Source organism: Canis lupus, chromosome 6 (assembly GCF_011100685.1).
Source record: "Canis lupus familiaris isolate Mischka breed German Shepherd chromosome 6, alternate assembly UU_Cfam_GSD_1.0, whole genome shotgun sequence".
NCBI classification, from domain to species: Eukaryota; Metazoa; Chordata; class Mammalia; order Carnivora; family Canidae; genus Canis; species Canis lupus.
The window spans coordinates 38,736,200-38,755,416 of NC_049227.1; the positions used below are offsets into that span (position 1 = coordinate 38,736,200).

At 51.8% G+C, this 19,217-nt stretch overlaps 1 protein-coding gene across 14 annotated transcripts; it reads left to right on the top strand.

The window, feature by feature from the left end:
• Positions 1–465: 465 nt before the first annotated feature.
• SRRM2 (serine/arginine repetitive matrix 2) lies at positions 466–18,914 on the top strand. Of its 14 annotated transcripts, none has more exons than XM_038540662.1 (15): positions 466–693; positions 3,897–4,176; positions 5,025–5,132; positions 5,317–5,481; positions 5,674–5,751; positions 6,548–6,610; positions 6,720–6,752; positions 6,956–7,006; positions 7,180–7,272; positions 7,929–8,121; positions 9,100–15,797; positions 16,542–16,826; positions 17,928–18,041; positions 18,161–18,271; positions 18,360–18,914. In XM_038540662.1, exons 2-15 carry the CDS (start codon positions 3,935–3,937, stop codon positions 18,367–18,369), a joined length of 8,244 nt encoding a protein of 2,747 aa, XP_038396590.1. In that variant the 5' UTR covers positions 466–693; positions 3,897–3,934; the 3' UTR covers positions 18,370–18,914. The 14 variants fall into 14 exon arrangements, with proteins under 14 accessions (XP_038396590.1, XP_038396591.1, XP_038396587.1 ...); XM_038540663.1 differs by having other exon boundaries at positions 484–701; XM_038540659.1 differs by lacking the exon at positions 466–693 and adding an exon at positions 1,675–1,726.
• The last annotated feature ends 303 nt before the right edge of the window (positions 18,915–19,217 follow it).

Consider the following 19,217-nt stretch of genomic DNA (forward strand, 5'->3'; position numbering starts at 1 on the left):
GCGGGAACGCCCCGCGAAGCCCGCGCTCACGCGGGAGCAGCTATGTCGCTGGGCTCGCACCATCAACTCCAAACATGGGGAGATAAAATGGCGGCCGTGTCCCTGGCGAAGCCACATACGGGTCCCGCGGCACGCACGACCTACAACTCCCACAGTGCTCTGCGTCGAAAGTGGGAGGGCGGGGAGCGCGCTAGCGACCCTCGATGTGGCGCTTAGGCCCTGTGCCCCGCCCCGCTCCCGGCGGAAACGCTCTGGAATACGTGGCCCGTTTCGGGCCGCTCGCCCGCCCTTCGTCGCACTGGCTAAAGGGATTTGTAGTTCCTTGGCTGTGGAGTTGACCCTCCCTCGGGCCTTAAGAAACTACAGTTCCCGGTGTGGCTTCGGCGCCTGCGCACAATGCCGCAGGGCGTACTACGGTTCCCGACGGGCCCTGCGCCGCGCGCGCGGGTGCGTGCTGACGCGCTTAGTTGGTCGTGCTGACGTGCAGCGCGGCCCAGGCGGGGTGCGAGTGGCGCAGTCGGAACCCGCTGCGGCCCCTGAGGAAGCGAGGAGGCGTCGGTCTCGGCTGAGGCAGGCAGGCGGACCGGCGAGGCGAGGCGGCAGCTCCAGGCCCCGAGGGACTCGGGAGCTTAAGCAGCGGCAGCGGCGGCAACACCTCTCCCCCTCGGAGGCGGCGGGCGGAGGCGGCGGCGGGTGAGAGGGTGAGGGAGCGCGCGAGCCGGGTGGGGGAGGGGCGGCGGCCCCCGGCGCGAGGCCAAAGCGCGCGGAGAACGGTCCAGGCCGCCGCGCGCACGCGCGCTCGCCGCTCCTAGCTCGTGCGGACGCTCTCGCTCGCCTGCCTCCCCTCCCCCCCTCGGCTGCGTTCGGTTCCCGTCGCGCGCGGGCTTTTACTGCCCTCCCCTCCCCCATGGCAACGGCTCGCGCCGCCGACTGCTCTCGGGTTCGCGCGCGCTCGCGGCGGGGAGGTGGGGAGCGCGCGCCTCGGCTTCTCGCCTCCCCCACGCGTGCGGCCGAGGAGGCCCTCCCGCGGCTGCCCCTTCCGACATTTTGTCGGTGGGGAGGCGGCGGCGGGGGCCAGTTCCCCGATCGCTTCCCCCGAGCCCCTCCGGCCTCCGGGCCCTCCTGCGGGCTTGCGGTCCGGCGCAGAGCCGCCCAGACTCCCGGGCGCCGCGCAGCCCCCTCCCCCATGCCTCAAGGCCGAAAATAGGCCTCGGCAGCCCGGCCGCTGCTGGGAGGCCCGGGACGAGGTGTCCGCGCGTCGGGCCCCGAAGCGCTAGGCAGAGGGGCGCTGCAAACCTTGCTCCCCCCACCTTTTTTTTTTTTTTTTTTTTTTTAAGACGTGTTCAGCCCAGGTACGTAAAGGCAGTCTGGGTCTCTCTTAATTCTTTTTTTCATTTTTCCACTCTATAATCGTCTTCTCAAAAGTTGTGTTAAAGCCGAGGAGGCCGTTGGAGCCCTTCCTTGGGAAGGAATCGCTGGGCGCCGTTTCAGGCATTATTTGGCACCCAACTCTCGGAGGCTTCATTTCCACTCACGCTTATCTAAGATGTCGTCTGGACCAGAAATTCGGAGACAGTGTTGTGTTTTAAGTGTGTGCTATTAGGTTTTCTTCTTGAACTAATATTTCAAACTTTCTGGGTTCCATAGTGTCCTCCGAGCCACCGAAATGCCCCCTCTCCGCGCTTACCTATGTCCATTTTCCTGCACGTCTACCTCCTTGTTTTTGGTGCGTTGTCTTCAGTATCTTAGTATTGAATTTCCAGGTTGCTTTCTAACGCTTTGTTAGTTTGGCATTGTGATAAATTTCCCAACAAAAGAAATTCTCTGTTGTCTTGCTTTGCAGCTTATTTTTACTCTGACTTTAGCTTGAGTAACTTTTGTGCTTTCCCAGTCTGTGGACTCCAGTTAAGAATGCCTGTTTTATTACAAAGTTACTTTTTTTGGTTATTTCTCTGTGTTGACGTTCCCCTTAGGTTCTTCCTTTTAGTGTTTTGAGGACTGCCTCTGAAGCTGTGGGATTGGGGGGGGGGCTTGTTCTCTAAAAGTTCTACAATTCGTTGTGTTTTAATACTCTTTTCTCAGCAGCTACTGGTTTTTTCTCCTAATGGAGTGGGAGGATTTTTGTGTGAGGTGGTATGGAAGTGTGGGTGAATGGTTAAGCTGAAGAATTAATTGCATGTCAGAAGCGTTCTTTATGGGAGGCAGAAATTAGGTGGGGTTTAGAGAAAGAGACCTAGGTTTAGAGTAGGGAGGATTGGGATTTGAGAAAATGAAGTGAAGATTGGAAGGTAGAGAAAGTGATTTGTGCTGTAAGGAGATTTTTCAATTTTTTGTGCATATTTACTTGCCTTTCCTAGGTTTAGCTTTGTCTCCTTTACCTTAGGCCTTTTTTTTTTTTTCCAAGCCCCCCCCCCCCCCCCCCCCCCAAGCTTTCTTGGATCTGCTAATGGGATTGGGCAGGGATCCAGCCTTTAGAGTTTGGGGATAGAGGTACAAGCAGTTCTGGAATTCGGCAATTTTTCTTCCATTCGTTGTCTCCCCATACTTATGTTTTTGTTTTAGTATATTTTTCCAGGTGTTTGTATACTTTTTAAAAAAATTTTAGAATTTTAAAAATAAGTCTTTTATCCATTTTTATCTCTTTAACTAATTTTACTTATTTTTTGGGTTTTATTCTTGGGGTAATTTTCCCTCATTTACGCTCTGTGAAGCTGTCTTCGACAGGATAAGATGAGGGAAGAAATAAAGTATACATAATAGGGAAAATAAATAGAGTATGCGTAACTAAGCGATCTAACCAGAAGAATGGGGGTTTGAGGGTTCTTTGGAACAGGTTGAGAAAATAGAACTTGGTAGGAGGCATGGAGATAACATGAAAGGGATAAGACAGGGCTGGAGGAGAAACTCTAGGAAGTCAGATACAGAGGATTGCCAGGGAAAGCTGACAGTTTGAGGTTAGTGAAGATGGGTATAAAGTGTGAGGGGGCTTCTGAATAAGTTGAGGGCAAGGGACGTAGAGAGTACAGGGTAGTTGGAGCAGAGGAGGCTGATTTGATGTGTTCAGAGCATTGAGTTGAGAACAGATGATGTGTAAAAGCTAACGAGACTTGGGTGAGCTGCAGATCATGTAAGAAATCCTATTGGGAAGGAAATTAAAGGAATAAGTTATTAGGTGGGGTTGGTAATAGGAGCTTATAATATTTGGAAACAAGGAAATGGTCTCTTGGGAGGTAAAGAAGAAGAGGATTCTGTATTCAGGAATCATATGTTTATGATAGGCGTGCTGGCTTTTATTCTTGAGTGTGAGGTTGCACAGGACACTTGGTTTATGTTGGAACCAATTAGTCCACAGTTCAAATATGTAGGTTTTGTTTTTGTATCGGGGTAGTCTGAAGTTTTCAGGTCAGTTTTTAGAAGAACCTTTGAACTTGGACTGTGGGCCTTTAGGTGACACAGATCCATGGTGGTGGTTGTGCCGTGTTGGGAGATCCTAGTCAGTTAACAGATGTTTGGGATTAGATTGGTTGGTGGAGACGTCACTTGTGCTTATTGGGGCCAAAGGAGAATAAAGAGGTAGTGTGGAGAAATTTGGGAGAAATAGGTTTCTTTTTTTTTTTTTTTTTTTTTTTTTAAGGGTGGAAAAGAACATTTAGGTGCAAACAAATGGAAATAGTTCTCGCATTTTGGGGGGAAAGGGCTGTAAGCGTAGATGTCATTCAATGGAAAGTATAGGAAAGGTAAGGAAGGGTTTTTGTTAGGAGACCAGGAGGATTATGCAGCTAAAGGAGGTGTAATGTGGAGATTCATGTTGAAATAGGGATGAAGGAGAACAGGGATTTGGGTGGTGGTTAGTTTGGGGTCAGGGCCCTGACCCGTGTTTCCCCGCTCCCCTTCAGGAGCGGTGGTGCCCCCCCCTCCCCCCGGGCACGGGGCCATGTACAACGGGATCGGGCTGCCGACGCCCCGGGGCAGCGGCACCAACGGCTACGTCCAGCGCAACCTGTCCCTGGTGCGGGGCCGCCGGGGTGAGCGGCCTGACTACAAGGGAGAGGAGGAACTGCGGCGCCTGGAGGCTGCCCTGGTGAAGCGGCCTAATCCTGACATCCTGGACCACGAGCGCAAGCGGCGCGTGGAGCTGCGATGCCTCGAGCTGGAAGAGATGATGGAAGAGCAGGGGTGAGGGGAGGGCTGGGGGAGAGCCAAGCACTGAGTGCAGAGCTGGGGGAATTAGGTGGGATGTAGAGCACTTAGGGCTGGTTGAAGAGACTTGGAGAGGAGTTGTAGGAGGGGAGGAGGTTAAGGAGCTAGCAAGTGGAAAGGAGTTAAGGGACAGCTCAAAGTGGGAGATGAGGTAACTGCGACAAGAGGAAGCCTGAGGGAGTCTGAATTATTTAGGTGAAGGTCCTTGGGGAAAGGGGGGAGCCATTGAGAAACAAAAATGTACTTTAAGGGGAGAGGTGGGAAAGCAGGTGTCAGGCAAGAGAAGAGCTAAGGTATAAGCTGACAGGTGTTGCCATTGGTAGAGAAGAGGAAAGTAAACGGATATAAAGGATTGAGGCCTTGGAAAATATCGAAGGCAGGAAAAGAAGAACTGGAATAATAGCTGGATAAGGGGATGATGGGTAGGGAAGTGAAATTTTGGAGCACAATCAGGCAGAAAACCTTTTAGAGCAGTGGTTTTCAAACTTCAGCAGTGGCACCCTTTTTATACAGTGTACCTTACCTTGGAATCTCAGGAAATAGCCTGTTGAAGTTGGGGAGGAACACCTGGAATTCTGCTTAACTTTACTCTTTTGGCCCCTCGAGTGTAGCTTGTTTAAAATCCACTGTTCTAGAGGCTTCAGTAAGCAGAGAGAAGAAAGATAATAGCAAGATTTAAGAGAAAGGCCCTTTGGGTAACAGTGAGTGAAGTTTTATGTGTGCATGGAAAGGAAAGGGATCCTCCTGGGAATGAGGAGACTATAAACTTGGGACTGGGGAAAGTGCCTAGTCAAGCTTTAACCTTGAAGGGATTTGTTCTTTAGGTACGAGGAACAGCAAATTCAGGAAAAAGTGGCTACCTTTCGACTCATGTTGCTGGAGAAGGATGTGAACCCTGGGGGCAAGGAAGAGACCCCAGGACAGAGGCCAGCGTGAGTGTTTTAATTGTTACTTGTTTCCTCAGAACCCTAAATAGCTGCTTCTGTTGTCGTCTTTTACTTTGTACTCTCTGCCTGCTCTCATGTTCTTTTCCCAGTCTCATTTGGCTGCCTACAGTTATGTGATTATGACTGTTTTTTGCTAACTCTTTCTGAGCTTTGCCTTTTTTCCCCTTAGGGTAACTGAGACTCACCAGTTGGCAGAACTGAATGAGAAGAAAAATGAGCGACTCCGTGCTGCCTTTGGCATCAGTGATTCGTATGTGGATGGCAGCTCTTTTGATCCTCAACGTCGTGCTCGAGAAGCTAAACAACCAGCTCCAGAACCTCCCAAACCTTATAGGTACTCAAAGCCAAGGAACCCACATCAGCTGCTTTTCTTGATTCTAAGCTTTGTTTTTTGTTTCTGTGGGGGTTTCTTTGTTGGGTTTTGTTTTTGTTTTTTTAATCAAGCTGTTCAGATTTTGTTGTTTTGAAGCTAAAATGTCTAAGATATGTCTTAGTCTTTATTCTACTACTCTTTATCTTTCTCCAGCCTTGTCCGGGAATCCAGCAGTTCTCGCTCACCAACCCCAAAGCAAAAGAAGAAAAAAAAGAAGAAAGATAGAGGACGGTAAGTTAGTTGGAAAGTTACTCAATAGCTATTGAACAAATTCTGTTTTTCTTTCTGGAAATAAGGAGTTCTTGCTTTTAGGAAGGAGGTAAGAATTGTCAGATAAGGAAGAGGGAGTTACTGTTCTTTATTTATTTTTAAGATTTTATTTATTCATGAGAGAGAGACAGAGACACAGGCAGAGGGAGAAGCGGGCTCCCTGCAAGGACCCTGATGTGGGACTCTATCCTGGACCCCGGGATCATGCCCTGAGCCAAAGGCTGAGCCAACCAGGCGTCCTGGGAGTTACAATTCAGATTTCAGTTGGAGGAAGAATATGTATGTTTCTTGAGTGGGAAAGGGTTGATTTCTGTAGTTTTGCCAACTGAGAACTAGCTAGCAATATCTTAAATTGGATTTTCTTTTTCTTTCTTTTTTTTTAAAATAATTATTATTTATTCATGAGAAACACACACGGGGGGGGGGGGGGGCAGAGAGACAGGCAGAGGGAGAAGCAGGCTCCATGCAAGGAGCCTGATGTGGGACTCGATCCCAGGTCTCCAGGATCACACCCTGGGCTGCAGGCGGCGCTAAACCGCTGCGCCACCGGGGCTGCCCGATTTTCTTTTTCATTTGAGATTTATTGCTTCAGAGCAGAGGTACTTAAACTTCTTGGAGAATAAATAAGTGCTGGGCTTAGGTGTAAGACCATGGTGCTGTTAGTTTTTCTTTATTATTATTTAGAAGCCTTTGTGGGGATGGGTTGTAAGTCATGGAAGGAGCAAAGCAGGATGACTGTTTTTGAACCCATGTTTAGCAGGTCAGAGAGCAGCTCTCCTCGAAGAGAAAGGAAGAAGAGCTCTAAGAAGAAGAAGCACAGGTATGAGATGGGAGTATGTGGGGTGATAGGAGAGGCTTGATTGTTCCAGGCGTAGGTGTTGGTTCATGTTCTTTTTTTTTTTTTCCCCTCCCCTCCTCCGTCCCAACAGGTCAGAGTCTGAATCCAAAAAACGAAAGCATAGGTAAGCGCTTTTTGGGGCATAAGGGGCATAGTGGCACATGGAAAGGTGAGCCAGTTTGGCCTTACCTGTTCTCTAGAGAGCTTCTTGCAGTATAGCTCAATTTCTCGATCTTGGACTGTTAATAATTTCCTGATTCTTTTCATTTCATTTTTGGTTTTATGAACTTTTAAAATGATTATTTTTAATAATCTTTTATTTGGCAGGTCTCCCACTCCAAAGAGCAAACGTAAATCTAAGGACAAGAAGCGGAAGCGGTAAGTGAATTTGTGTTGATTTAAGGGTAATTTGCTTAGGAAGTAGGTGAAGGCTACAGAGTGGGGGATGAGGAGAGTTAGTTATGTTCTTGACTAATGGTAAAGGGTTGAGAGATGGATGAGGAGAATTCAGTACAAGTGAGACAGCACTCTGAGTTGTGGCTTTTCTTCAGGTCTCGAAGTACAACACCAGCCCCCAAGAGCCGCCGGGCCCACCGTTCAACGTCTGCTGACTCTGCTTCCTCTTCCGATACTTCTCGCAGTCGGTAAGGGGTGGTCCAGGAGGAAGGGAGGGAGAGGGACTTGTGGGTTAATCAATTTAATATTTATTGAGCGCCCACGGTGTGCTAGGCGCTGCACAGACCATTCGGAAGACACGGTCCCTGCCCTCTAGGAGCTGACAGGCTAAAGCAACAGGATGGACAGACATATACATTTCCCCTTCTCTTTTTTTTTTTGTTTTTGTTTTTGTTTATTTTGTTATTTTTTTTTTGTTTTGTTCTGATGTATATGGACTGCCAGAATAGGGGGGGTGGTGGTTTGTTCGTGGTGTCTGGGGGAGGAAGGAATCCTTACCCTGGCTTCCTTAATCGGGGAAGGCTTCCTGAAGGAGGTGGGCTCAGAGGTGAGTTGTGAATGAAGTGGGTAGGGAATGGGCAGGGTGGAGGGTTTGGGGAGGTTGAGGGAGGTGAATAAAGGGGTAGAGGGAGAACATTTCTGGGAACTGTGTTGGGAAGAAAAGGACCAAAGTGAATTGGACTTGAATTTCCATATGAGTGAGTTGAGTCTTGTGTGTAAGAGAAGGCTTTTTGGAAGAGGGTTTGTACAGTCAGTAAAGGTGGTTGGGAGTTGGGGAGGGGGTTCTCTGTTCTTCCCTGAGCTGATTTCCTTCCTCTTCCCTGCCCTCAATTACCTTCCTCAGGTCTCGAAGTACGGCAGCAAAAACCCATACAACTGCCTTGACTGGGCGAAGTCCTTCCCCCGTTTCAGGGCGTCGAGGGGAGGGAGATGCGCCTTCTAAAGAACCAGGTACCACTAACACAGGGCAGCCTAGCAGCCCAGAGCCATCTACAAAGCAGCCTAGCAGTCCTCATGAAAAAGATAAAGAGAAGGAGGTATGTTTCTGAGTTAATGGATGTTTATTGGGTTGCAGGGTTAGGATGGATGTTTAAAGAGAAGGAAAGAAGTGAATTTGGTTCTTTTTGATCAAGTTCTCTTTTGTATTTACAAATTCTTCAGAATTCTGGTTTTCAGACTGCTGGCTATTGATAGGTTTTATGTCATTGTCCTTTAATGTGTTTATATACAGTCTGGGTAAAAGTTTATTTTTTCTAAATTATGTTTAGCTTTACTATCTGTGATATCTAGGCTTTTTTATTTCCTTAAATGCTCGTTTCCAACCCACTGGGTTGCTGCCTGCAATTTGAACACGCTACTATACCTGTGCTTTAAGTATGTGTCGTTTTATGGGTATTCTGATTGAGCCTTATTCACAATGTTTTCTTACTTCATAAATTCCATAAATAGTTTTTTGCTAAATTCTTAGCTCTTTGTTCTTTTTTTCACGTCATCAAGTTTTCTAACTACAGGATGGATCACTTCAAAAACTTAATGTTTTTTTTTATATTTAAAGCTCTTATAACTATACCAACTGTAGTCTTATTTACATAAGTCATGTCCTCGAACCTTTGCCTTTGTTTTTTATTTCAGTATTCTTTTTCAAGGGTGAAGTTAGATGCCTCCCACTTTAAGGGAAATTGCTTTGCTTCTCAATTTAATAAAAGTGCCTTTTTTTTATGTTGCCATGGCACTTTGTTACGGTTGTTAGAAAATGTCATATGTTAGTTTACATTGTGTTTTTTCTAGATAATAAGACTTTTAAAGTGATAGCCTGTCCATATTTTCATGTTTTCCCCACTGTCTTTTTATACGGTCTTTCGTTAATGAATGACTGCCTGTGGTGAGAAAAGGACCAGTTGGTGTGATGGGGTGTGTGAGAGGAAAATTTCATTGGAAAGGGTGTTTGGGGTCTTTTAGGTAATAGGAAGTTCTGGTGCTTATGTTCCTATCCATACTTTCTTTTCCACTCTTAGAAATCTGGAATTCGACCTAGCCCCTCTCCGGAAAGGAGCAGCACAGGCCCAGAACCACCTGCTCCCACTCCGCTCCTTGCTGAGCAACATGGCGGCTCCCCACAACCCCTTGCAACAGCCACCTTAAGTCAGGAGCCAGTGAACCCCCCATCTGAGGGTTCCCCAACCAGGGGCCGTTCACTACCTAAGTCTCCTGAGAAACCTCCCCAGTCTTCTTCAGAGAGCTGCCCACCATCCCCTCAACCTACCAAAGTTTCTCGACATGCCAGCTCTTCCCCTGAAAGTCCTAAACCTGCACCGGCTCCTGGGTCCCGCCGAGAGATTTCTTCTTCTCCCGCATCCAAGAGTCGCTCACATGGCCGGGGAAAGCGGGATAAGTCACATTCTCATACCCCTTCTCGAAGAGTGGGGAGGTCCCGTAGCCCTACTGCTACCAAGAGGGGGCGATCTCGGTCTCGAACCCCTACCAAAAGGGGTCATTCTCGGTCCCGGTCCCCTCAGTGGCGTAGGTCCCGGTCTGCACAGAGGTGGGGACGTTCCAGAAGTCCCCAGCGACGTGGCCGCTCTAGGTCTCCTCAGAGACCAGGCTGGTCTAGAAGCAGAAATACCCAGAGAAGAGGCAGGTCTAGATCAGCAAGGCGAGGCAGGTCACACTCTAGATCCCCAGCCACTAGGGGCAGATCACGTTCTAGAACACCAGCCCGTCGGGCCAGGTCTCGCTCTAGAACACCTGCCAGGCGGAGGTCACGATCCAGGACACCTGCCAGACGTAGGTCACGCTCTAGAACACCAGCCCGGCGGGGCAGGTCTCGCTCTAGAACACCTGCTAGGCGCAGATCTAGGACCCGGTCGCCAGTACGACGGAGGTCTCGTAGCAGATCACCAGCCAGGAGAAGTGGCAGGTCACGCTCTAGAACCCCAGCCAGACGGGGTCGGTCACGCTCTAGAACCCCAGCCAGAAGAGGGAGATCTCGGTCTAGAACACCTGCAAGACGAGGACGATCTCGGTCTAGGACACCAGCAAGACGAGGACGATCTCGGTCTAGGACACCTGCAAGACGAAGATCTCGTAGTAGAAGTGTAGTTAGACGAGGAAGATCTCACTCTAGAACACCACAAAGAAGAGGCAGATCTGGTTCATCATCAGAACGGAAGAACAAATCCAGGACGTCACAGAGAAGGAGCAGGTCCAACTCAAGCCCAGAAATGAAAAAGTCTCGCATTTCTTCAAGGCGGAGTAGGTCTCTTTCTTCACCACGGTCCAAAGCAAAATCTCGCTTGTCTTTGAGGCGAAGCCTTTCAGGATCATCTCCATGTCCTAAACAAAAGTCTAGGACACCACCAAGGCGCAGTCGCTCTGGATCATCCCAACCAAAAGCTAAGTCCAGAACACCACCGAGGCGAAGTCGGTCTGGTTCTTCACCTCCTTCTAATCAGAAATCTAAGACACCATCAAGACAGAGTTGTTCCAGTTCATCTCCTCAACCTAAAGTGAAGTCTGGAACACCACCAAGGCAAGGGTCTGTAACAAGTCCCCAGGCAAATGAACAATCTGCAACACCACAAATACAGAGCCGTTCAGAATCATCACCTGACCCTGAGCTGAAATCTGCAACCCCTTCAAGACATAGCTGCTCCGGGTCCTCTCCTCCTAGAGTAAAATCTAGCACACCTCCGAGACGGAGCCGATCTGGGTCATCCTCTCCACAACCCAAAGTCAAGGCAATAACATCACCAGTCCAAAGCCATTCTGGCTCTTCTTCTCCTAGTCCTAGTAGGGTGACATCTAAAACACCGCCAAGGCAAAGCAGATCAGAGTCTCCTTGCTCCAAGATGGAATCTAGATTGTTGCAAAGACAGAGCCGTTCTAGGTCCTCCTCACCAGATACCAAAGTGAAACCTGGAACACCACCAAGACAAAGTCACTCAGGGTCTACTTCGCCATGCCCTAAAGTAAAGCCCCAAACTCCATCAGGGCACAGTCTTAGTGAATCAAAATCACCATGTTCCCAAGAGAAGTCTAAAGACTCACCAGCACAAAGTTCAGGATTCTTCTCTCTCTGTCCAGGAATAAAGTCTAGCACACCACCAGGAGAGCTGTATTTTGCAGCCTCCTCTTTGCAACAGAAAGGACAATCTCAAACTTCACCAGATCCTAGATCTGATACTTCAAGCCCAGAAATGAAACAGAGTCATTCTGAGTCTCCATCTCTGCAGAGCAAATCTCAGACACCTCTTATGGGTGGCCGGTCCAGGTCCTCCTCTCCAATCACTGAGCTGGCACCCAAATCTCCAGCAAGACCAGAAAGAAGGGAATTGTCAAGTCCTAGGCTAAAATCTGGACTGTCTCCTGAGCAAAGCAAGTCCCAATCTGACTCTTCCCCATATCCTGCAATGGACTCTAAATCTTTTCTGGGGCAGAGTAGATTGGAGCCTTCTGAATTGAAAGAGAAATCAGTCTTACTCCTTCAGGAGGATTTTACTGCATCGTCTCCCATACCAAGAGACAAATTGAGTCCTCTTCCAGTGCAGGATAAGCCTGATTCCTCACCAGTACTCAGAGAAACACCTAAAACCCCGTCAAGGGAAAGAGGTGGTGTTGGATCATCTCCAGATACGAAAGACCAAAGTGCGTTAGCTAAGCCAAACCAAGATGAGGAATTAATGGAAGTGGTAGAGAAATCTGAAGAATCCTCAAACCAGGTTCTCTCCCATTTGTCTCCGGAACTTAAAGAAGTGGCTGGAAGTAACTTTGAATCATCACCTGAAATAGAAGAAAGACCCACTGTGTGTTTGAGTGTTGACCAAAGTCAGTCACAGACTTCTTTGGAAGCAGAAGTCCCTGCAGTGGCCTCAACTTGGAGTGGGCCACATTTTTCTCCAGAACATAAAGAACTGTCTAACTCTCCTCCACGGGAGAATAGCTTTGGGTCACCTTTAGAATTTAGAAACTCAGGCCCTGTTGCAGAAATGAATACTGGATTTTCTCCTGAAGTTAAAGAAGATTTGAATGGCTCTTTTCCTAATCAACTGGAGACAGATCCGTATATAGACCTGAAAGAACAATCAACAAGGTCCTCTAGACGTAGCAGTTCAGAGTTATCCCCAGATGCAGTAGAAAAAGCTGGAATGTCTTCAAATCAGAGTGTTTCTTCACCAGTACTTGATGCAGTACCTAGAACACCATCAAGGGAAAGAAGTAGCTCTGCATCTCCTGAGCTGAAAGATGGTTTACCCAGAACCCCTTCAAGGAGAAGTAGGTCTGGGTCTTCTCCAGGACTTAGAGATGGGTCTGGGACTCCCTCAAGACACAGCTTATCTGGGTCCTCTCCTGGAATGAAAGATATACCTAGAACACCATCCAGGGGGAGAAGTGAATGTGATTCTTCTCCAGAACCAAAAGCTTTGCCTCAGACTCCTAGACCAAGAAGTCGTTCACCATCATCCCCAGAGCTCAACAACAAGGGTCTTACCCCCCAGAGAGAAAGAAGTGGGTCAGAATCTTCAGTTGAACAGAAGACTATGGCTAGGACTCCTCTTGGGCAGAGAAGTCGATCGGGATCTTCTCAAGAACTTGATGGGAAACCGAGTGCATCCCCTCAAGAGAGAAGTGAGTCAGACTCTTCTCCAGATTCTAAAGCTAAGACACGAGTACCGCTTAGAGAAAGGAGTCGCTCTGGATCATCTATAGAGGTCGAGAGCAAATCTCGACCTTCTCCTCGGCGCAGTAGATCTGGCTCATCTCCTGAAGTTAAAGATAAGCCAAGAGCAGCACCCAGGGCACAGAGTGGTTCTGATTCCTCTCCTGAACCCAAGGCTCCTGCCCTTCGAGCTCTTCCCAGACGAAGCAGATCGGGGTCATCAAGTAAAGGCAGAGGCCCTTCTCCTGAAGGAAGCAGCAGTTCAGAGTCCTCTCCAGAACACCCACCCAAATCTAGAACTGCTAGAAGAAGCTCTAGGTCATCACCAGAGCCCAAGACCAAATCCCGTACTCCACCTCGCCGTCGCAGTTCTCGATCATCTCCTGAGCTGACTAGGAAGGCCAGACTCTCTCGTAGAAGCCGCTCTGCATCATCCTCACCAGAGACCCGTTCTAGAACTCCACCAAGACGCAGAAGAAGTCCTTCAGTGTCTTCTCCAGAGCCAGCTGAAAAGTCCAGATCCTCTCGCCGTCGGCGCTCAGCTTCATCCCCACGTGCTAAGACAACTTCAAGGAGGGGCCGTTCTCCTTCACCAAAGCCTCGCGGGCTCCAGAGGTCCCGTTCCCGCTCAAGGAGGGAGAAAACCAGAACGACTCGACGTCGAGATAGGTCTGGATCTTCTCAGTCAACCTCTCGGAGAAGACAGCGGAGCCGGTCAAGGTCTCGGGTCACTCGGCGGCGGAGGGGAGGTTCTGGTTACCATTCAAGGTCTCCTGCCCGGCAGGAGAGTTCCCGAACTTCTTCCCGACGTCGAAGAGGTCGTTCTCGGACACCCCCAACCAGTCGGAAGCGGTCCCGCTCACGCACCTCACCAGCCCCGTGGAAACGGTCAAGGTCTCGGGCCTCTCCCGCCACTCACAGGCGATCCCGGTCCAGAACACCGCTGGTTAGCCGCCGTAGGTCTAGGTCTCGAACTTCACCAGTCAGTCGGAGACGATCAAGGTCCAGGACATCAGTGACTCGACGAAGATCTCGATCCAGAGCATCCCCAGTGAGTCGAAGGCGATCCAGGTCTAGAACACCACCAGTAACCCGCCGTCGTTCAAGGTCCAGAACACCAACACGCCGCCGCTCCCGTTCTAGAACTCCGCCAGTGACCCGAAGAAGGTCTAGATCTAGGACTCCACCAGTAACCAGGAGGCGATCTCGAAGCAGAACTTCTATCACTCGCAGAAGATCAAGATCCAGGACATCTCCAGTCACCCGTAGGAGATCTCGATCTCGCACATCTCCGGTAACTCGAAGGAGGTCCCGCTCTCGAACCTCTCCAGTCACACGCCGCCGATCACGGTCCCGAACACCTCCAGCTATTCGGCGCCGCTCCAGGTCTCGGACCCCACTGTTGCCACGCAAACGGTCTCGAAGTCGCTCTCCACTTGCTATCCGCCGCCGTTCTAGATCCCGTACTCCGCGAACAACTCGGGGCAAGCGGTCCTTAACAAGATCTCCTCCTGCCATCCGAAGGCGTTCTGCATCTGGAAGCAGTTCCGATCGCTCACGGTCTGCTAGTCCTCCAGCAACAAGGAATCATTCTGGTTCTCGGACACCTCCAGTAGCACTCAATAGCTCTAGAATGAGCTGCTTCAGTCGTCCTAGCATGTCACCAACACCTCTGGACCGCTGTAGATCACCTGGAATGCTCGAACCCCTTGGCAGTTCTAGAACACCCATGTCTGTCCTGCAGCAAGCTGGTGGCTCCATGATGGATGGTCCAGGTCCCCGAATTCCTGATCACCCAAGAACATCTGTGCCAGAAAATCATGCACAGTCAAGAATTGCACTTGCCCTGACAGCCATCAGTCTTGGCACTGCGCGGCCACCTCCATCCATGTCCGCTGCTGGCCTTGCTGCAAGAATGTCCCAAGTTCCAGCTCCAGTGCCTCTCATGAGTCTCAGAACGGCCCCAGCTGCCAGCCTTGCCAGCAGGATTCCTGCAGCCTCTGCAGCAGCCATGAACCTGGCCAGTGCCAGGACACCTGCCATACCAACAGCAGTGAACCTGGCTGATTCAAGAACACCAGCTGCTGCAGCAGCCATGAACTTGGCCAGCCCCAGAACAGCAGTGGCACCCTCTGCTGTGAACCTTGCTGACCCTCGCACCCCTACAGCTCCAGCTGTGAACCTAGCAGGAACCAGAACCCCAGCTGCTCTGGCAGCTTTGAGTCTCACCGGCTCTGGCACACCCCCAACTGCTGCAAACTATCCTTCCAGCTCCAGAACACCCCAGGCTGCAGCGCCTGCAAACCTGGTGGGTCCTAGATCTACACATGCCACAGCTCCTGTGAATATTGCCAGCTCAAGAACCCCTCCTGCCTTGGCACCTGCAAGCCTCACCAGTGCTAGAATGGCTCCAGCCTTGTCTGGCGCAAACCTTACCAGCCCCAGGGTGCCCCTCTCTGCTTATGAGCGCGTTAGTGGTAGAACCTCACCACCGCTTCTTGACCGAGCCAGATCCAGAACCCCACCAGGAGGGCCAGGTTCCAGAACCCCACCATCTGCCCTGAGCCAGTCTAGAATGACCTCTGAGCGGGCTCCCTCTCCTGCCTCTAGAATGGTCCAGGCTTCCTCACAGTGTGTTCTTCCTCCAGCTCAGGATAGACCTAGGTCACCTGTGCCATCTGCTTTTTCTGACCAGTCCCGAGCTTTGCTTGCCCAGACCACTCCTGCAGCAGGGTCTCAGTCCCTTTCCTCTGGGACAGTGGCCAAGACCACGTCTTCTGCTGATGACCACAATGGCATGCTCTCTGGCCCTGCCCCTGGCATGTCCCATCCTGAGGGTGGGGAACCACCTGTCTCCACGGGGGCCCAGCAGTCTTCTGCATTGGCCGCCCTGCAGCCGGCAAAGGAGCGGCGGAGTTCCTCCTCCTCCTCCTCCTCCAGCTCCTCTTCCTCATCGTCGTCATCATCGTCCTCTTCCTCCTCCTCCTCTTCCGGTTCCAGTTCTAGCGACTCAGAGGGCTCTAGCCTTCCTACTCAACCTGAGGTAGCACTGAAGAGGTGAGAGGCTTGACTTTTAGAACTGTTTCTATGGGGCAGGTTTTGGGGATGGTTGGTGGTGGGGAGGGAGAAGCCCTGTCCAGAGGTTCTCTGCTCTTTGATGGAGGTATGGGGAGCTTGACCCTTAAGCTGGGGGTAGAAGAGAATGCTGGGGTGGGGGCAACGGGGGGGGAGGAATGGGTCAGATAAAAGTCTCCTAAGGTTAATTCTCTAGAGGATAATGATGAGTTTTCCGTCTCTACAGAGGACAGAACTAGAGGAAATGGACTTAATTTTACAGCAGGAGGGATGGCAGTTAGACCTCAAGAGGAACTCCCTGGGCTGGAAGGATCTTCAGAGGTCATCCCATCCCTCTCCCTGCCTCCAGGCAGGACGGCCCCTCCCCCAGCCAACCTGCACTCACAGGGGCCTCCCCAAACTGTGGCTCTCCGTGGAAGGAGACCACCCAGCTCACCTTCCACACCTGAGCCCAGGAGCCTTATTCCATCAGGGACATTCTTGAGGTTTAGCCTTGATCCCTTGTGCTGCGGGCCCCAGCCTGTTGCTTGTCTTAGCAGAGGTTGGGTCAGCTCGGGGCCACTGCTCTCCAGAGAACGCGCTCACTGGCTCTCTGAGCTCTCGGCCTGGAGAGCACTCACAGCCTTTCTGCAGCACCACTCCCCCACTGCCGTTCCTCCAGGCCAAGGAAGGTAGGGTTGGGGCTGGGGCAGCTCGTCTCCTTGTGACACTTTGCTTCTCCCACAGGGTACCCAGCCCCACCCCAGCCCCAAAGGAGGCTGTTCGAGAGGGACGTCCTCAGGAGCCTACCCCAGCCAAGCGGAAGAGGCGCTCTAGTAGCTCCAGTTCCAGCTCTTCCTCTTCCTCTTCATCTTCCTCCTCGTCCTCCTCCTCTTCCTCCTCTTCCTCCTCCTCTTCCTCCTCCTCCTCTTCCTCCTCTTCTACTTCTTCCTCCCCCTCCCCTGCTAAGCCTGGCCCTCAGGCCTTGCCCAAACCTGCAAGCCCTAAGAAGCCGCCCCCTGGTGAGCGGAGGTGAGTGCTGCCTTGCTTGAGATGGAAGGGGTGGGGTGAGACCCTGGGTGTGAGATCCCATGAGATCCCTGCTGGGAATCTCAGGTGGACTGTGGTGTCTGGTTATGTGGGAGGAGTCGGGCTCTCCTCTCCCTACCACCTTGGTTGTGTCCCATTGTGGCGAAGGGCTGCACCATCCGAGTGGGTGCTCCAGTCAGAATTGTGGAGTAGTCCTAGGTTCCTTCCTCTCCCTGCCCCTGACATGCATCCTGTTCCCTGCTCCCAGGTCCCAGGGATTCTAGCTTTTAAATCTCCCCGTTGCTACTGCCAGGGCTTTGGTCTGGCCACCGTCATCTTCTCCCGACTCTGTCCACAGCCTCTTCCCTGTCTCCCTGCCTCCACGCCATTCTCTTCCACACGTAGCCAGAGGGATCTTTCTAAAACGCACATCTGGTTACTTCCCTCCACTCCACAAATCCTTCCGGGACGCCCTGTGGCCTGCAGGATAAAGCCCCACCTCTGCGGGAATGGCGTGTGAGGCTCTTCACCAACTGGCCTTGCCTGCCCTGTGTTCTCCTCTCCTGCCCGCCCCCACACATGCCCTGTGCTCCAGCCACACCCAGCGCCTTGCAGTCTAAGGAGAACCCCATGCCTTTGGACATGCTGTTCCTTCTGCCTGGAATTCCCTTGTCCGCCTGGTGAACTCCTCGTTCTGCAAGACTCCGCTCAAACAGCACCTACGAGAAGACTACCCTGCCCCTTCCCTGCCCCACATCCCCTCCCCCGGGGTCCCCAGACCCACGTACATCGGTCCTTGTGGGGCTGCTTCCCATACATGGGGCCAGGTGGGCCTCCCTTGGCCTGCCTTCACCACCAGACTGAGCCCCTCCAAGGGCAGGGATTGTCTTTATCTTTGCATCCCCCGCTGCACCCCGTGCCCTGCCCCTTGGGGCACTCGGTGGATGGTGTGCGGGCGGATGGGTGAGTGAGCAGACAAAGGTGGGTCTGAGGCTGGCCCTGTGTGGTATGAGGTTTGGTGGTCAGGACCTGGGGGGTGGTCCTGAGTGTCGGCTGGCGGCTTTGGAAGTGCGTGGTGCTATGGGGGCTTGCTCTGCTCCTCAGGTCCCGTAGCCCCCGGAAGCCAATAGACTCTCTCCGAGACTCTCGGTCTCTCAGCTACTCGCCTGCGGAGCGCCGCCGCCCCTCGCCCCAGCCCTCGCCACGGGACCAGCAGAGGTAGGGCCTCCTGTCTGTAAGCCCAGTCTGACCAGCATTGCTGAGAAGTTCTGAGGCCCAAAGGGGCCAGTTTGATGTTGCCTTGTGTGTGATCTGATCTCTTCTCGGTGTTGTTGCAGCAGCAGTGAGCGGGGTTCCCGCAGAGGCCAGCGTGGGGACAGCCGCTCCCCAGGCCACAAGCGCAGGAAGGAGACACCCAGCCCCCGGCCTGTGCGGCACCGTTCCTCCAGGTGCGTCGTCCTGGCACTCAGGTGCTAGTGTCCTTGTGAGTGTGCGGGCTTGGCGGGCCACTTCCCTGACTGTCCCTTTCTGTTGCAGGTCTCCTTGAATCTTTCTGGGGCTCATTCTATCATACCCCAAGTTCCGGAGCTGCAGGGAGTGTCCCCTTTCCCCAGCAGAACTGTGGGAAGGGTCCTTGTCTGCCCCCCTTTGAGCCCCGGCAGCATCTTGGGGGCGGGCTCTCCCCCCCCCCCTTTTTCTTTGTTCCTGTGAAATGTTAATCTCTGTGAGTTTTTCCTGGTTCACGTTTTTGGGGGGTTTGGGGTGGGTGGGAATGAGAATGGGAGTTGTGGGAGGGGAGGATACAGTTGGGGACACCCTGGTCTTGAGTTAGAAAGGGTCTGGGAGGCCATGATGCCCCCTCCTTTACCCCTAAGTTCCTGGGGGGGCGGTGGTTTGGAACTTGGGAACTTGTGTGAGGTGTTCCCAGAGGGAAGGGGCAGGAGTGGAAATTAGTTGGCCCCTACTGCCCCCCAGTGAGGTTGTGGCCCCTCCCCCAACTTTTCTTCACGTTTCTTAAAGGCATTTTGGTTTTTTAAAATCTGTACAGCAAGAGCAACTTTTTCTGTCAAATAAAAATGAGAAATGCAGGAATTGGGTCTATAGATTGTTTATTAGGGGTGGAGACAAGAGCTGTCCTCTGACACTGCCCCCGCTGCCCCTTGGGCCTCAGGATCTCAGGCTGCAGGTCCTCCAGGGATCCCAGTCTAAAGCCTACACCCTGGCTCCAGCTTGCTTCTCCTCAGCTCAGGAGCTTGGGGGAGCAGTGGGAGCCTGCCTGCTGGGAGGAAGTCTCTAAAGGAACAAAGCCTCAAACCTTAATCCCCAGGCTGAGTAGAAATATCTTCTGGGGCTCCAGGTACCTCCCAGTCCTCTGCCAGGGGCTTCGGGCAGGTG

Coding starts and splice junctions, on each gene's coding strand:
- SRRM2 (XM_038540659.1), top strand. CDS start 1,690: ATGTCCATTTTCCTGCACGTCTACCTCCTTGTTTTTG. Junction 6,611..6,719: donor TCTAAGAAGAAGAAGCACAG/GTATGAGATGGG, acceptor CCGTCCCAACAG/GTCAGAGTCTGAATCCAAAA. Junction 15,798..16,541: donor CCTGAGGTAGCACTGAAGAG/GTGAGAGGCTTG, acceptor CTTCTCCCACAG/GGTACCCAGCCCCACCCCAG.